We start from the raw sequence: 19,271 nt of genomic DNA on the forward strand, positions 1-19,271 counted from the left end.
GCACCACCATCTCCAGTATGACGCCTCATTTGCTCTCTTGGCAGAGCTGCTTGCAGAGTGGCAGGGTGCCAGTTCCGACAGCGTGTGCCACTTCCTTTGAGATGGGCTGGGGGGGGAGGGAGAGAAGAGCGGGGAGGCATTGTTATGCTTTGAGTGCTCCCTTTGGTTGGCGCTATTGAAAATGCTCCCAGCGGGAGTGGAGGAATTGGAAGTCTTGAGCGGACTTTCATCGGAGAATAAATTGGTTTTGTTCTCCCGGCTCGGAATTGCCAGCCCCACAAAGAGCCAGGGTGGCAGATGGGGACACACAATGCCTTTGACTGTGATCTGAGCTCCACCGGGGCTTCTTCAACCTTTGGAGACCCTTGTCTCATCGCCCAGAGGTCCAGCTTTGCTGAAATTTTGTGTGGGCTGGGGGAGGTATGGGGGAGCAGCCCAGAGAGGCATTTTTGAAAAGGGAGGAAATGGGGGGGGGGAATGCTGTACAATGGTGTAGAAGGAGAGAGATAACAGCCTTGCTAGAGAATCCCACCTAAGGAGGAGACGAGGGGCAGGGGAATGCCTGAACATGGAAGGATTGCCACAGATGGAAAATATAGTGCTAGAGTGTGGTGGGGGGTGACTGGCAGGTGGGTATTGCTGATTTTCATATATTTATTTGTTTAAGACAGGGATGGGCAACTGCTGGCTCTCAGGGTGCATCCAGCCCGCAGAGCAATTTTATCTGGCTCCCACTAAATTTTAATCAAGGTATGATGAAAGATCAGCTGCCTACTATGAAGACTTGTGGTCTGTTAGGGGCAGGGCCATAACTCAGCGGGTCGCGTTTTTTGCTTTGGGAGCACGAGATCCTGGGCATCAGTTCAAGGATCTTAGGGCCAAGCTACAAGTGATGAATGACACTTGAACGATAAGTGAACAGACTCCTCCCTGTTCACTTGCACTCCACTTGCGCTCCACTTGATCACTACGTGTTCAAGTGTCATTCGTCACTTGTAGCTTGGCCCTTAGGTAGCTGGAAAAGGAAAGACCTTGGTCTGGGACCTCAGAGCACCTCTGGTCACTTCAGAGAGTACCAGGCCTGTGATTCTATCAAAGTGGCTGTATAGTTTTGTAAGATCCACCCTCAATTTCAGTCATGAACAAAACAATTTTGAATGATAAGAAAGATATTCCACACACAGTTTTATTTAACTCTCTCAGACTCAGGAAATAATAATTGCCTAACCTTTCCAGGGCAGCACCGGACTACATTTTGGTCTGGTCTGGGTTGGTAAAGTTAAAAATAAATGAAAGGATGTCAGAAGTTTCAAAAGACATGGCTCAAAAGGAACAGCTTGGGAAACCAGCCAAGAAAGAAGTGTGTGAGTGTCAAGGCAAACTTGAGAAAGTCTTAAATATTTAAAAGGATACCCACAGAAAGAAGAGGGAATAATTTTCTCCTAAAGATTGGGGAAAGACAGAATGCATTCATAGTATTGGAAAGTCGACTTGAGTAAAACATTAAGATGAGGAAACTTCCCCTTGTAGACTAGTTCACACATTTTTCTATATCAGTAAATGACAAATACTCAAGCCCTGTGGTGCAAAATGGTAAGCTCTAGTACTGCAGCCCAAGCTCTGCTCACGACCTGAGTTCGATCCCTGCGGAAGCTGGGTTCAGGTAGCTTGCTCAAGGTTGACTCAGCCTTCCATCCTTTCGAGGTCGGTAAAATGAGTACCCAGTTTCCTGGGGGTAAAGTGTAGATGACTGGGGAAGGCAATAGCAAACCACCCCGTAAAAAAAGTCTGCCAAGAAAACGTTGTGATGCGACGTCCCCCCATGAGTCAGTAATGACTCGGTGCTTGCACAGTTACCTTTTAAATGACAAATATGAAATCAGGGATCGACTTGCCCATGTGAATGGGCCATCACCAATGTAATGCCACATATGGAACTTTCATGTCCTTTCTTATCCCTTGAAATGCAATCTTTTACAGTGGAATGGAATCACACAAGCTGCTTCTGGTCATAAGGAGGACACTAAACAAGTGTTGTACCTTAATGTGTAAACTAGACTTAGGCCTTTTGTGTACAGGCAATTTTTGCCGTGTTTGGCCAGTTCCTCTTTGGGTTTTCTTCTGAATTCTGGACAATTAACTCTCCCTTCAGATTTCAATTTGGTATTTCAAGAGTTCTCTTCCGAGATGTGCGGGGTGGGGGATCGGAAGAGAATCCTTGAAATGCCGCATTGAAATCTGAAGGGGGAGTTAATTGTCCAGAATTTGGAAGAAAACCTCAAGGGGGAAGTGTTGCAGTAGGCTCTCTCTGGGCATGCCTGAGAAAATGAATGCCCTGTAAGAGTTTAGGTGAACAAGAAGAAATACTTCTGTTCTCATTCCCTTACGACCTGTATTGGTTGGGAGACTGAAGGCTGTGACAGCTGAAAAAACTTTGGAAAAAGATTAAGGATGGACTTCACTTGTATTCTATCTAGGGGCAATATCCCGATATGGGTTATTGACCGTGTGCCTCCCATTTCTCTGGTCTGTATTCGAATATATTCCTTTGCGGTGCATTGCAGGGGAGTTGATCTCACAGACTGCTGCTATAATGACAATAGCCTACAAATAGTCTTAATCATGTTCTTGTTTCAGGTTTTATTTGCAGAGGCAAATGGAGCATAATCAAGTGTATGTCTTGCTGGGAACGTCAGCGCATGAAATATGATGTGGAACCCCAGAGTAGCCTGCTGAGACTTTACTGTTCATGCCCCATAGGCAAGAGAAACCTCTGGAGGGAGACGTGGATGCTTAATAAATGCCTTGAATCATCAGCCCTCGTCATGATTTATATTCCTTGCAATCCAAATCTGCTGTTGCCATTGTTACAGGCAAATGATTTTAATGGTTGCAAATTGTGGAGGGGAAGCATTAGTGGAGTGGTTAATAAAACAGATCATTTCTCGGAAATGAATTCTAACATGACTGGGAATTTATACAGTGGTTGCGCTGCCTTGTTGTGATGCACTCAAGCTGCACTGTGCTGCTTCTTTATGTGTGTGAGTTGTTTACTTCTCTTTTTCTCTCCCTTCTTGTTGTTTCTGCTGCTCCTTCTACTGTGGTCTGCATTCTCCAGGAGGTGGAGGTTAGTACTGATTTTTTTTTTTAAAAAAAGGATCTGGTTTCATTTTCATTCTCACAAAGCATCTGTATCATCTTCTCTGTGACTCCCTCCACCCGAGTTCCTTCGCCTTGGGTGTGCTTTATTCAAAGAACATTGAGTGGTTGAACATGGTCCATGAGTGGTTGAGCATGGCCAGGCGTATTTCATGTGTGTGAATGAACTGGTACTTGCAAGTGGCTCTTTTGCTGGGAGAGGCTTTGGCATGGCTTAGCTGTTATGCTGACTAAACCCTTCTTCACTATAAAAAACGGTTCCTATTGACATCAAGAATGGAATAAGTCATCACTGAATTAAGAGCCAGACTGGGAGAGCAGACCAATTTTGTACTGCAGTCGTGGGGAAGGTGTCTGCGCATTTGAATACTTCCTCATTGGAACACTTTCTACATTTAGATATTAAGAGCAAAAGGGAAGGCTAGAAGTCTCTCTCTGACATGGTTTTCTGTTTACAAGGAGTTGCATATTAAGTTTTTAATGGGGGAAGCATCTGAAACTGTGGTTTCCCATTTATAGTCAGAGCAAGAGCTCAGCTGTGTCATCTTTTTGATTATATGGCTTGGTTCTTAGCTAGGACCAAGTTTCATAGAGTCATAAGCCTGGAACACATGCAAAATAATAATACTAATACTCCAAAGTCCCATACAGCTAAGCCTCTTATTGGTTGGTTCTATATAAAACCAGACCACACTGTGTTACAAGCCGAGGGGAAAGACCAAAAAAAGGGTAGAAGTGGCATTTTGCTCATTTTACTGGGGCAAAATGCCACTTCTACTTTTTAGCTGGAAGGGTGGACAGCAGGACAGCAGCATGTCCATACTCTGCCTTTAGGCAGCAATCTTCCTTTGATCCTTCATCCTCATTTTCTTCATTATTGCTTTGAGAACCATGGGGCAAACTAGGCCACTTTGACCAATAGTATCAGCCCTGTAATATCATTGACATTTGTGACAAAGGAGTTCAGGCCTGTAGCTACGGAGGGCACCCGGGGGCAATGGCAGCCCCTGAAATAGGTCTTGTCCTGCCTCCAAATTCCCAGTTTTCATTTTTTAAAGTAAGTTTCTAGCCTGCAAAGGAATGGAGGAGGGGAAGAGACAAGATTGCTGGAGCTGAGTTAGTTAACCCCTTCCTGCCCAAATTTGTTCTTACATGCTCTCCCACCAGTTTTGCTCCCAGAGACCTTTGTTTCTTTCTGTCCTCTTCAATGTCTACAATGACAATAGGCAGAAGAGCAGGCAGAAAATTATTTCTGTGGTATCTGGAGTGAGGAACTTGCCTCAAGAGTATGCAGGGCTGGGGCAGGGGGAGCAGAAAAGTTAATGTCTAGTTCCACTCTGCCTGGTATTTGATTTTCATCATTAATTACAAATTACCTTGGTATAACTTGCATGCGTAAATGAAAACACGCTTCTGAGCATTTACAGAATGCTTCTTACATATCAGTGAGTAACGCTCCTGTTTCCCCACCAACACCACCAGAATCTGGAATTAGGGCTAAAGAACAGGAGACATAACAGGCAGGTTTAAACTCTTTAAGCACCTTTCACAACAGAAAAAGAAGTATCATAAAAGAGCTAAAAGCCCTGTCACCTCTCATTACAGGAAAAGAAGGTGTTTGGAAGGATCTCAATAAATTTGTGTCAAGAACTATCATCTATCTGAATGACAAGACTCTGTACATGTGCAAAGTACATTCTCCCCATCACACAGTAACCACACTTATCTATCAGCCTGGTATCAGGGTTGATGTCTAAGACCTAAACTACAAGAGACAAATTACATGATGATGCACACGTGAAAGGAGTCATAATGTTAGCCGGGAAGCTGTTTTAAAAGACAGATTGGAAGACTGTCAGTTTCTCTTCTCTACAGAGCCAGCAAAGATAGCTCCTCAGAAGGTTTGTTAATTTCCTCTTTGCCTCCCAAAGGCTCTGGCAGTTTCACCTCCCCTTCTAGGAGGCAAAGAGGAAATAAACTGGGGAGCGATCTTTGCAGCTATGTAGAGAGGGGAAATTGACGGAGCCTTCCGATCTGTCTTTTAAAACTCAGCTTCCCGGCTAACATTGCAACTCCCTTCACGTGCGCATCCTCGTGTAATTCGTCTCTTGTAATTTAGCTCTCAGCTGGAGGAAGTGATTTGCAAGCAAGAGATTCTCCCATTTTAGCAACTGGCAGTCCCCCACTTACTCACCTACTTTCAGCTTTTCCAACACAATCCTACCACACAGTTTTATGGCCAGCAAAATCATTTGGAAGAAGAATGTAGGTGCACTGATTAAATCAACAAAGGACTCCTGGTATGTTCATAAGCAAATCACTTTTCCCTGGACAGCCTTTGGTGTACCTTATTGTAGATAGATGGTTATTAAAAAGGCTTTTATGCAGGCCCGATTGAGATAACCACTACACATGTAAATCATAGAGGGGGGCAGTAATTGGCACTAAAAGCTGAATTACATTTAGTACATAGATAATTTCCATGGTATGTTTTATTTTTTTAGTCTAGTAAAAGACTGGGGGGGGGGGAATTAAGTGCCCATCCCTTCAAAGCTCATGATTGTGACTACACACAGATATTATATGGCACATAACCAGTACTGGAAGAACTACTATTAATAGAACTATTTGGTGTGACGCTACCGAGCCCCACTGCATGACATAACTAGACATCACCCATGACGTCATCAGGCCCCACCCAAGGGAGACTTGGCAATCTCAGCTCCTCCCCCAATGTAATGCCTCCTCACCATAAAACTTCTGGCTATAGGCCTGAAGAGTTTCAGATATTGTCTTATATATCATTTAAATCTTAATTTATAATTTTTCAAAATCTTCAAGAGATTTTTGATCATACAGTGTTCTTATACTTGCTTTTTAAATTCAGGTCTATTATTTCATCGTACAGCCCATAAGCTTAAATTACTGAGACTTTATTCATTCTGCATTATAATTGTTTCAAGACCAAACAGCTATTCTGTTAACCACACTAGACAGTTTGCATAATAATATAGTTTTATATTTAGAACATTTAATCATGAAGCACTGTTTTGGCTAATTCTTGGCTTTTTTCCATTCCAAGTACATTTAGATATTAATTGCTTCCACAAGATTCGTCTCATTTTAAGTGGTATTGTTTGAAATAAGAAATTTAATTGTGAGTAGAAAGACATTCTTGATGGTTGCTCAGGAACCGTAAAATATCCTTCTGGTTTGGAGAGGAGGAGAGCTCGGCTGTGGGAACCCCCCCCCCCAGTGCATACATGCGTATTGAGCACCAACCCCACAACTTTCACCCAGAGGCAGTTCCTTCATCAACACCAACACCACTTGAGCAGGAGAGCAAGACAGCTGGTTCCTTCCTTGAGTAACCCTCCCAGAGGAAAATGGAGATCACCCCAGAAGTTGAACCCCCAGAAGTGATCTCCCAGTTCTGGCTGGGAGGGGTAACCCAGGGGAAAACAGCAGAGCATGTCTGCTTCCCTGAGCTGATTAAAGAATGGTGCTGAGACCTTGTACCCTGGCAGTTAGATATGGGAGGTAAGCCCTGGCAGCTGCCCCACCTCCCCTGCTGCTTCTGTCTTGCCACATGCAAGCCTTAGCATATGTGTGAAATCCTTGTAAAAGGGATCTGGGTAGGGATCTCCCTGCTGGAGGGATCTCCCTGAAAGGGATCTCCCTGCTGGAGAAATTGACCTTTCCTTCTACCGCTTGACAAATCAAAACAGGAAGCAACATTCCCAGCCACGCTAAGATCACCAATTTACCATATCCTAGAAAATGAGCATTTTGAGAATTTTGTTATTTGCAATTTTGCCATGTGGTTTTCATATGACCACAGTATCTGTGTCAAAGGTAAGGGAAAATTTACCTCATGGTTACTTACCCCTGCCTCAAAAGTAGCTGTGTGAATTTGGTCTTGAGATGCAGAATACAAAGACAAACATTTTTTGAAAATGAAAGATGGCTAAGGCTTGGGTAGTTTCCCCCTCATTTTGATAAAAGAGGTCAGCCATCTTGTTTCCTGAAGGCTCTAGCATCAAACCATTTTTCTTTTGTTTTTCTGGCTTCTAGGGTGTATTTATTTATGCTTGTGTATCACTTGAAAGCAGAATATGGTTCCATTGATTGCTGTGGATTGCTAACTCTTGGTTGCTTGCCAATTCTGGAATCTCTCAAAAACAATTTGGCATCAGGGAGCAGTCATTCCTAAATGTTATCAGTTCTTCAACAAGCTAAACAAAGGACAAATCTCTTAGAACCTGTTCTGTACTTTTTAATGGTTGTATGGAAGAGGGAATTTTAATAGACCAAATATTTTAGCAAACAAGTCATTCAGCTTTTGTACAGAGCACTTGCCAGACGGTGATGCCTAGAGGAAGGCCTAGATTATTATTTGCAGCTCTCTTATGGAGTATTCCATAATGGTTGAATTCTCCATATAATATTAATATTATATTTTGTAAGGATTGATTAGCCAGGAGTTCTGGGTGTCTGGATTTTTATAGCAGATATTTCCTTTGTCTAAGCCATTTATTTGTTTTATCTTTTTCTTCTTCATATTAGGATGACTATATCAAGAGCTGGGAGGATAACCAGCCAGTTGATGAAGGTAATTTTTTTTTTGCTCTGTTTACCTTTTAAAGGGCTGTTACCTATTGCAAGAAGAATATCATGCTGGCCCAATAGATTTTTTGCAAGTCAGGACAAATGGGAGCAAATCTAATATGTGTGACTTGTCAACTTGTGTTCATTTACTTTAAGTTATGACTAGTTAAGTCAGGATGTTGTGAGTTAGAGCAGGACTAGTGGTAGCAAAGTTGTGGAACCGCTTTCTCAGAAAAGCTCATTGGGTCACCTCATTTGTTACTTTTAAACAGCCATAAAGATTTGCTTTCTTGCTTGCTAATTTAGTAACAAGATTTTTACCCTGTATTTCGGCCTTCATAGGGCCACCAAGGCAGCTAACAAATTAAAACATACAAATTAAAATCTCATCTTAAAAATCATTAATACCAACACACAAATACATCATTTAAACAATTTAAGACCAGAGCTTAAAATAAAGACAACAATTAAAACATTGGGGAGGACGGAGGGATCACTGAGGGAATGCCAAGCAAAACAAAGAAGTCTTTACCCACTGGCGGAAGACAGCAACGTGAGGGAACAGGCATGTCTTCATGGGGGGAGAGTTCCGGAGTGTTGGTGCCACTATTGAGAAGCGACTCTCCTGGGGTGCCTCTCGCCTACTATCAGAAGGGAGGGCCGCCTGAAGCAGGACCTCAGAGATGACCACAGTAGTTGAGTAGGTTCGTAAGGGAGTAGGTGGGAGTATGGAGGTATGTTGGCCCCAAACGATATAGGGCTTTCAATGACAATACCAGGATCTTGAATGGTTTTCAACTTATTAAAGGGGAGGAATATGTAGATTCTGTACTTTCTCTGTAGTTATACATTTTTCAGCCTTGATCCATTTGCGTACACTCCCAGCAGGTGTACCTGCATTCTCTGTCACATAAAATGTCCCTTAAGATAAATGTCTGTTTGATGGGGGAAGGGTTTTTTTATATTAGAATTTTATTGAAATTTTAAATTTTTTCAAGACAATTTTAAAAGACACAGACAAAAGAAAAAGGTCATTGTTCAAATAATCAAAGAACTAATAAAAAAGAACAAAGAGAAAGATACATATATAAATAGGAATACCTATCAATTTTCTCTGAAAAGGTATACCAATATCATATATAAGAAGGAGGAGGAGGAGGAGAAGGAGGAGGAAAAGGTGTTAGATCTTGTGGGATTTCAGAATTCAAACTGATCAGCACCTTGAACATAATACACCAGACATAACAGTTGTGGAAAATCGAAAAGTCTGGATAATCGACATAGCAATTCCTGAGGATGCTCGAGTCAAAGAAAAAGAACAAGAAAAAATGATTAAATATAGAGATCTGGCAATAGAAACCACCCGACTATGGATGAAGCATACAACAGTAGTCCCCATTGTCATCGGGGCACTTGGAAGCATCTCGAAAAACTTTGCAATACATATGGAAAATCTGCAGCTTTCTGACATAACACCTGCAGAACTGCAAAAGACGGTGCTACTTGAAACAGCGTACATATTACACCGATATCTGGTTGATACTTAGGTCTCCGGCGGAAACTTGTATCAGTTTAGCAAAGCCAATCAATAATAATGTGACCTCTGCTTATAGTTAATTGTTTCAGATAATTTGAATAATACTAATAATAACAACAACTGCACTTATATACCCCTCTTCTAGACAAATTCGTGCACCACCCAGAGCGGTGAACAAGTTAGTGTTATTATTATCCCTAAGATGCAGCTGGGGAGCTGGGACTGAGGGGAGTGGCTTACCCAAGGCCACCTACTGAGCTCATGGCAGTAGTGGGATTTGAACCAGTAGAGTGCTGATTTGCAGCGGAACCACTTAACCGCTAAAATTGCCCTAATGGGGGAAGGGTTTGGATGGCCTAAATTCGGGATGCAGTTCTGGATTACTTTGGTCAGGCCTGATTCAGATACAGGCATGCACTTAAGAAGTCCTAGGCATCTAGTTAACTTTCCTATATCAGATAATTTAATCTTGGAGAACCAGTACACCTCAACAATGTTTTAGGTTCCTTATGGGTAAAGTATACAAGTAGAAAATCTTTGCATCCATTTTAATCCTTTGTTAATCCTGCCCTGAGCCTGTTCGAATAAATAAAGAAATAAAGCTTAGCTATTCTGCATATTTAACATTGACTAACTCAACAGAAAATTATACCATCCATTACTGCTTCATAGATAATTTAAAAAGAGCAATTACATGAGTCCATAAAAATATCTTACCCAAAGAAAAGCAGATCACAAGCAAGGAGTCCTTTCTAGGAAGAAGTTCCCATTTAGTTCAGCTTCCCGTATTTATCGTTTTTTAAAATCATCTCATAACAATAGCTAACTGCTCATTCTTGGCTTACTAATTATCTCATAACTTCAAACACCATACAAGGTTATTTAAACTTGAAATTTCTTCTTAAAATATATCAGAATTGTTTGTCCATTCCTGATACTTTTTATCATAATAAAATCTATTTAAAACAGTGATTCCAAGTTTCTCATACTAATATCTGTTGGCCCTCAACCAAGACACTCCACTTTTGAAATATATATTCACTCGGACGTTCTCTGCACCTGGGCGTCAACATATAATATTCATTGATGTGCGTTAGATGGTTTCTAGTTTACAAAGGGCATATTCTTGTGTTCCTCCTTAGTTTCTTGCCCCTCCCCATGCCTATTCTATTCTGGATCTGTAAACTCCCTATTTGGCATATGCTTAGCTGAACGGCTAGGACAGCTCTGCGTCTGGCATGCAGAAACATCCTCCGTGATCTTTTTGGTCAAGTCCAGCAGCTGCTCTTGGCCATATCCAAAGCTGTTCTTTGCCATATTCTTGGCATCCCCTTTCCTGTTCATGCTGATTGTCATAATTGCAGCAGGTTTCCCAAAAAAAGTTTGTGGAAATGGCAGGTTTTGAGGAGGGGGGTTGAAGAAAAAGAGAAAGATAAAACAACACTTGGGGAAAGAAAGGGTCTGGGCATATGACAAAGCAAAGAAGAACGGGCAGAATTGTTTTGCTAGCGCTGCTGAGTTACACACTAGATCTGTAAGCTCAACAGAACTGGGGTTTGCTCCCTGAAGGCTGATGGTTGCCACGATTCCTGATTATTTCACCTTCTGTTTCTTGAGCATTGTTGGCCATTTGAGAAACAATCATACACATACAACATTTTCAAGCTCTGAGACCCTTGGAGTGGGGGGGGGTGTTCATCAGTTACTAACATATGATCCTAACCAACTGATTTCCAACCATGGTCCATGCAAGAACGAAGGGTCTCCTTGCGAGTTTGGTGGAATTAGTATACAGGGAGATGCAGTGAGAGGGGGTAACTCGCAGGATCTCCCCCAATGTATGCCAGGATCGTTCCCTTTAGATATGCCCAGACCCTTTCTCTCTGAAAGAACCAGGTGGGTGTTCAATAAGAATGGTTTTTATTAAAGGGGCAGTGAAAGCAAACACACAGGAAAACACACACAACATGTTCACAGAGCTAACTGGAAAACAGGGAGGAAAGGTAAAAGAATTCGGGGGGGGCGATATTTACTAGTCTGGGAGGAGCAGAGGAGATTTGTAGAGAGTAGCAGCCTGAGTGACCAGTGCTTTGCAACAGTAAGAACGTGGCTCAGACATAATCTGAGGGTGTGTGGATGGGTCCTGGAACACACACACACTGAGCACTTGGCAGGGCAGTCCAGTTATACTGTGGAACATACCCTGGGGCGGGATCGCGTCTTCTGCCCAGAAACAATAGCTTAATGGCTGTCTCCGGAGGTGAGACAATAAAATGGGAAAGGCTTGATTGAGTATACCGGAGTGAAACTATAAGTAAAAATAGTGCTTGGTGACCCACAATTAGTGGAAGGGAAGAGTTATCAGGTCCCTGATTAATTCTGATTTGGAAGGAGGAAGGGAAGGAAGATCTGATGAGTTAGATTAACTCTGGAACTCCTGGAAGACCTCTTTTGTTCTTACATCTATGTACATCTCGGGGGTGTGGGACTGCTAGCCAGTCCTGCCTCATGACTCACGTTCCAGTAATTTCCCCTTCCAGGCGAACTGGGAACTGTTCTGCCTAGCCAGGCAACATGACCTGTGCTTGGAGCACATGGGGAGAAGGGGTTTATGATATCACCATATTCATAAACTGCCCTTTTAGTATGAGGGATGGTTGGACTGCTAACAACCTCATTTTTTTTTCACAAGAAAACTCATTTTTGCCAATAAAAATGGAAACAGCAAACACCAGTCCCCTCTCCGTTTTACTGAATAAATTCAATTCCATTTCAAGAATGCCTTGACTTGTCAGGGTTGAGAAGAATACTGATATGTTGACCTTAGGAAACCATGCGAGAGCAGTTTTCAGGCTGCCTTGCAGCAGGTTGAATTTCCATATTGTTTACTAGCTGAAATGCAGAACAGAAGCAATCTCAAGCCCATTGAAAGCCACCCTAAACTCTACACTGGATTCTAGCCTATGGCCCCAACCCAGCTCTAATCATAGGCAACCAATCAAATGTAATTAGTAACCCTGGATGGCGATACACATCTCTACAACAGAAAATTCACCAAGCCAGTTCAGTAAGGCTTGGATAAGCATCACAAAGCAGATGGGATTGTGCATCCAGACGTACAAATTTTTATCACAGCGTGCATGAGAGGTTTTATCTGCACAGAGATTTCTCTAACTAGTTCAATGGGAGGGATATGACTTTACTCTAGTCTTTTAGATTTGGACTGATAATTATTCACTGTGGTTAAAATCTCAAGGTCCTCAGTATATGCATGAATCTCATAGATCTGGGATTCATATGCACTTAATTGTGCGTAAAAGTGCTGTGTGCGGGTACCTACAAACCCAGGGGCTTTGGCATAATTTTTTAAAATGAATTTTTTTAAAAAAAAAAGTATGTTAAGTGTGAGAAAGGAGAATTGGTGAGCTCAGTTTGGACAGAGGATTGGAAAGCAGATTCAAAGATATGTTTAAAAAGTGTAGAGTTGTGATGAACACAAACTTTAGATGCTGTTATATGTAGGGAGAAAGGACAAATCCAAAGAGCTTACTCTATGGGTCAGTCAGCACTGGTTGGCAGTATACATGGGGAAGCAGGCCAACCTGAGCAGGTGTAAGTTTGAGAGATGTGCAAAGAAATATATACATGTGGCTGCATGTGGATGTGACCAAAGCAACAGAATCCCTCAGCATCTCTATGCAAAACAAATACAAATTCCTATGTTCCCTTTATCTCACTGTGGTTGGAAGTGTACAGTATTGCACGCTGATAAGTGCTGCTGCATCAGAAGACGGGTAGCACCCATGGTGTAGGTACAAAAAAGGATGCACTTACATGCTAATCACTGGTGCTCCTTTACCATTGTCTTCAGGTTTGGACACTACTAAGGATCCCTGCCAGAAAGTTAAATGCAGCCGTCATAAGGTATGCATTGCTCAGGGCTACCAGAGGGCCATGTGTATTAGCCGCAAGAAGCTGGAACACAGGTAAGGAATGCCAGGGGAGGGGAGTTGTGTGTGTTGAAATACTTGCTTCTGCTTTAGGCCCACAGCCAAATATTTGTGGTGGGATAGATTTGATGATGTGCTAGGGAGGAAGGGGCATCAGAACTTGAGGCAAAACATCAACAAAGTACAAAATGGAGAAATTTCCAATTATCAAGACATTTTAATGAAATCAGCTTTAAAAAATACTGCAATTCATCCACTTGTCAGTCAGCCTTTGCATTCATTGGTCAGATTGCTGGAAGTCAAGAAGACCAGGTTTATTTCATACTGGGTACAATATTGTCTGTGTATTTCCCCTGATATTTCTGTAAATGTGATGTAATGGTCAGAATGTCAGGCCTGGCTAGGGGATTCCCTCAGACTCTCCACTTCATCAAACACAGTTGTATGTGTTAAAGGTCTTTAGTAGGTAATGCTCCCTAGAAGTGCACTTGTAATTGCCTGGAATGCCAAAGCAAAGTCTTCCCAGAATGGTATACCCCACTGCCCTCCCACCAGTTCAAATGACAGTCCATTAAAATTGGCGCCAAGCTGCAAAGCATGAAAATCCTGGCAGAGATGAGTTCCTCAAGGTCATTCGGTTCCCAGATGCTGTCTTCCAGCTGCACTGATAAGACTGTTCAGCAGAGACAGCAAAGACAAAGCCTAACAAAAACACGGTGAAGCAAGAAAGCCACTACACTACTGCCCATCCCCCCCAACCGATAGACATCCACAGGTATGGCAGGCAGGTATGGCAGGCAGGCTGGCTTGCCAGCCTGTCTGACAGGAATCTGTTAAACCCAAGTTTGAATCCCCACCCTGCAATGAGGATAGTTTAGGTGAATAGCTGTGTTGGTCTGCAGTAGAACAGCAGAATTTGAGTCTAGAGGTACCTTAGAGACCAACAAGATTTTCAGAGTGTAAGCTTTGAGAGTTGAAACTCCCTTCTTCCGACACAAGTAGGGATGGCGATCCCTGAGCCTTTATATCCCAGCCAAAGGAGGGTGGGGTGTTACAAGGGAGGGCATCAGGATATAAAGGTATAATGTAGCTTGATTATATGAGAGGGGTATAACAAAGGGAAATGTCATGATGTAAAAGTACAATGGTACAATGCAGCTTCTTGATTAGAGCAGAAATTAACAACAACAACAACAACAACAACATTCGATTTATATACCACCCTTCAGGACAACTTAACGCCCACTCAGAGAGGTTTACAAAGTATGTCATTATTATCCCCACAACAAAACACCCTGTGAGATAAAAATTCTAAGTCTCTGTTCAGCCCTCGGGGAGGAGGGTTCCATTGTTCTGAATTTGTGAAAAAACACCATTTCAATAATCTCACATTGTAATCTCTTCTTGAAGTTTCTCTGTTTGAGGACAGCCACTTTTAGGCCAGCAAGGAAATGCGCTGGCTGTCATATAAAGCTCAGGGATCTCATTTCCTAGTTGTGTCTGACAAAGCGAGTTCTGACTCTTGAAAGCTCTGAAAATCTTGTTGGGCTCTAAGATGCCACAGGACTCAAATCCTGCTGCACCCTGCTATGGAAGCTCACCAGTTGACCTTGGGCTAGTCATTCTCTTTCAGTCCAACCTACCTCACAGAGTTGTGAGCATAAAATGGGGGGGAGGTTGTATGGTGTAAGCTGCTTTGGGTCCCTACTGAGGAGAAAAGCAGGGTATAAATATAACATTAAAAATAAACAAAAATGCTAGACACATTCTGACAGAGGAATGCCCCTGTTGTATGAACAAATGCTTCAATCCCTGCCCAGATGCATAAATGACAGTATAAAATCTAGGACCAGATCCTATGAATAAAAATCTGGCATCATATGCATTAGGCATAAGGACTAGCAAAGTCCAATCCACTTCCAACAAACAGTATGCTTACATGAGTCCCGTGGCTGGCTCGTATTTTGTTTCTCCTTTATTTATTCATTTAAGACATTTGTATCCTGCCTTTTGTTCTAGTTAGGCCCCTCAAGCTGGACACATGAAAATCCACTTTAAAAGAATATATACCCAGACAACAGCAATTAAAACAAACAGAAAAGGAGTCAATAATGGAAAGCCAATCGAAAAGTCTTCACCCACTCGCAGAAGAAAATGGGCCAAGCTACAAGTGATGAATGACACTTGAACGGCAAGTGAACAGACTCACATTTATTCCTCCCTGTTCACTTGCACTCCCACTATGTGATCAAGTGGAGCGCAAGTGAACAGGGAGGAATACACGTGTGAGTCTGTTCACTTGCCATTCAAGTGTCATTTGTCACTTGTAGCTTGGCTCAATGATAGATGGATCTCCCTGAGGAGGGAATCCCACATTTTATGATACCAATTAACCTAACGCTTGAAAATAATACCCAACAATCTTAGAGTGTGACTACAAGTGACTTTCTCCACATGGAGCACACTCGATTTTTCTCGCAAGGTTTCCTGGGAAATGAAGTCCAAGTGGTTCTTCCCCTCCGTTAGAATCGCTGCCTGAAGAGCCACAAGAGGGCTTCGTTTGGGGGTGGGCAGCTGCTACTTTCTCCCAGGGCGTTCTGCAGGCTGCCTGCTCCCAGGGATCTGCTCTGGAGAAAGTGGCTGCATCGGTGACGCTTCAGCCGCAGCGACAGCGGAAGAATCTGCAGCAGATCCTTCCACTGTCGCTGCAGCTGAAGCTTCACCGATGCAGCCACTTTCTCCAGAGCAGATCCCTGGGAGCAGGCAGCCTGCAGAACGCCCTGGGAGAAAGTAGCAGCTGCCCACCCCCAAACGAAGCCCTCTTGTGGCTCTTCAGGCAGCGATTCTAACGGAGGGGAAGGACTACTTGGACTTCATTTCCCAGGAAACCTTGCGAGAAAAATCTAGTGTTCTCCACGTGGAGAAAGTCACTTGTAGCTTTGCCGTTATTTGTCTCATCAGGACGCAAGGATAGGAAAAAAGTCTCACCTCTTACACAGTGGTCAAAGGCACAGAGTTTCTGTCCATAAAAGAGTGGTAACTTGAGTTCCCAGGGTTTGTCCCTGGGAACCAAGATGGTGCCCCTTAGAGACTGAAAAACAAAAGTGCCAGACCACACAAGGAGGGACTGTGGGGACTGGGAAATGTGTGAAGGTGAAGGTTTGTAGCCTAAAGGTCCACCTCCCCTTCTGTTTGCCCCGGGGGCATTCCTACTTTAAGTGAATAGGTGCGTGTCTTGAAGTTCCCCATTTCCCAGGGGCACACAGGCTCAGTTTGGATCAGGACAGTGAAATGCAGAGGGAGGGGTTTAGGCCTTCCCCCATAGTGTTCCTCTCTTGGTCTGAAACAGCCCCAGGAGGCACTGTTTGCCCCATTGTAGAAACACAATATGTAGCTTGCCAGTGCCCATGCACCCCTCAGCAGAGCAAATAGCATGCCCCCGGGGGTGTTTTGGGGAGAAAGCATAGGGAGGAGGTCTAAACCCCCTCTTGCATCAAAGCCCAGAACTTCAGAACGTCCTTTTGCCCCGACCAGGGGACATCCTGAGGGAAACCGTTGCCTATAGTTAGAGGGGCAAGCTGTGGAGTGTTCATTTGTTCAGGAATATTGTATGTCTTCATTGTCATTAAGTTTAATTTTTAAAAAAGGAAACAAAAGTCAGGGGGGATTATAGGTTATAGAATGGTATAATATAGGCCAATTTTGTCAGATCTCAGAAGCTAGGCAGGATTGGTACTTGGATGGGAGACCACTAAGGAAGACTGCAGAGGAAGGCAACAGCAAACAACCCCTGCTCCTCACTTGCCTTGAAAGCCCCTTGCTGGGGTTACCATAAGTTGGTTGCGACTTGATGGCGCATGTGCACACATGTGGACACACACATATACACAAGCATTGAGGAGAAGAGCGCAGTTTGTGGTTTGTTGTGAGCTTCACTCCCCGTTAACGTGAGCTCCTCTTTCTCCCTTGCATACACAGAATCAAGCAGCCTGCCCTGAAACTCCATGGAAACAAGGAGAGCTTTTGCAAGCCCTGTCACATGACCCAGCTCGCATCTGTCTGTGGCTCTGATGGACACACTTACAGCTCTGTGGTGAGGAGGAGAAAATAATGATAATGAGCATTGAAAATGAGATGAATGTGCGGGGCTGTGTTCTGAGAGAAAGAAGTAGCCACCCATTCCAGTTTTGGACGAGCATGGCTCTGGCTTGTTGTGCATGGGGTTGGAAATGTAAAGAGACCCAAAGACAAGAGGTAGTGAGCTATATAGGTTAAAGCGTCAGACTAGGATCTGGGTTGTTAGACTGGGTACTTCAAACCCCTCACTCTGTCATGGAACTTGTGGGGTGACCTTTGGGCTAATCATTCTTTCTCAGCCTAACCTACTTCACAGGGTTGTTGTGAGGCTAAAATGTGACTGGCAGAGCCCTGTACACTGCTCAGCGCTCCTTGGAGGAAGGGTGGGATAAAAAGATATTAGACAGGCAGTCAGTCAGAGGGATGCAAGTCCAAGCAACTTGTGGCACCCTGATGACTGGGGAGGGGCTTTTACATCAGTATTCCCTGGTTTCCTTGGCTTCCCCTTCCTTTCCCAAATGGTGGGGGCACAGTGACACCCACAACAGCCCCCTTGTCTTGAGCTAGACTTGGTGCAAACTGTGCCTCACAGGCAGGGCTTTTCTTCTGGGAAAAGAGGTGGTGCAACTCAGTGGGGGAACTCAGGACCGCACAATGACGTTACTTTGGGTCAGCTGGAACAAGGGGCGGGGGTTAAAGTTTAAATTGCCCTCAGTGAAAATGGTCGTTATGGCCAGTGATCCTGCTGCCAGTCGGTCAGAAGGTTTGTGGCTAGTCAGATCTTCATCCTCCTATCCAGTTGACAGAGCAGGCGCATGTAAAATAAACTGTGTTCAGTTTTGATTGTGTTTCCATTTTCTATATCATATTTATAATACATTTTCACTCAGAGAAGGAGCCATTCTGCACATGTTTTATGGCTCTGTGTACCCAAAGTTTTCTTTAAAGCTGCTACATAGACACCCTCCCACACACAAATGTATACATATACACGCTCTGACCTGGGTGGCCCAGGCTCCCCCAGTTTTGTCAGATCTCAGAAGTAGGGTTGGCCCTGGTTAGTACTTGGATGGGAGACCTCCAACGAAGACTAGGGTCTCTATTCAGTGGCAACCCACATCTGTTCATCTCTTGCCTTGAAAAACCTTATGGGGTTACCATAAATCCACTGCAACTTGACAGCCCTTTTACATACACACACACCACGAGAAAGGACAATGGGAGCATTTAGCTGGAGGTGCTAGCATTTCTGCTAACCAAAAGTGGCAAGCAACCCTAGTAGAGTTGGCTAATAGATTTGGCCAGGAATCAGCTTGCTCCAAGGACTGCGTCATAACGTTACATGCGTCCCATTTCTCCAAGCAGCAAGAAGTTCCGGGGAGAGCCCTGCCTGGGCTTCATTATCTTTACAGAAGAGAGCACTGGAGACTGAGGGCATTTTTCTAGGATTTGTTATAATTACAAATTCATAAGTTAGAGCACATGTGGAAACAAAGGGGCTGGTCTAGAGGGCCGGATATTTGTGACCCCACCTCAGATTCCCAGAAAGGGGAAAAGAGATTATGTCAAGTGTTTCACCTGCTTCCAACTCACGGCTCTCTCTCTCTGCCTCTCTCTCTGTGAGTTCCAAAACTGTTGCTTTTCTTCTCTCCTCCTCCCTCTCTCTGTCTCTCATGCACAAAACTGCCTCAGCTGAGGGAGTCATCTTTTCTAAGCTTCCATGATAACAGTGCCAGGGTAGCCATGTTAGTTTGTCGTGGCAAAAATAAGCAGGACATTTTATTCCAGTGTAAACTTTCATGAATTAGAGCCCTATTAGTGAGCTCTTGTACATGAAAGCTTATGCTGGTGTAAAAAATTTGCTAGTCTTTCGGCTGCCACTAGACCCTTGTTTGTTTTTGCTGCAACAGATTTATCTGGGCTATCCCTTGGGAATTATT

The 19,271-nt window shown here is 43.5% G+C and overlaps 1 protein-coding gene across 1 annotated transcript in view; it reads left to right on the forward strand.

The window, feature by feature from the left end:
* SPOCK2 (SPARC (osteonectin), cwcv and kazal like domains proteoglycan 2) overlaps positions 1–19,271 on the forward strand; it is an 81,404-nt gene that overhangs the window by 44,163 nt on the left and 17,970 nt on the right. The window contains exons 2-4 of the mRNA XM_054983212.1: positions 7,726–7,771; positions 13,176–13,290; positions 17,233–17,347. Of these exons, the coding sequence (XP_054839187.1) occupies positions 7,726–7,771; positions 13,176–13,290; positions 17,233–17,347 (276 nt within the window). The remainder of the gene's footprint in view (positions 1–7,725; positions 7,772–13,175; positions 13,291–17,232; positions 17,348–19,271) is intronic.

Source organism: Eublepharis macularius, chromosome 6, assembly GCF_028583425.1.
Source record: "Eublepharis macularius isolate TG4126 chromosome 6, MPM_Emac_v1.0, whole genome shotgun sequence".
Lineage (NCBI taxonomy): Eukaryota > Metazoa > Chordata > Lepidosauria > Squamata > Eublepharidae > Eublepharis > Eublepharis macularius.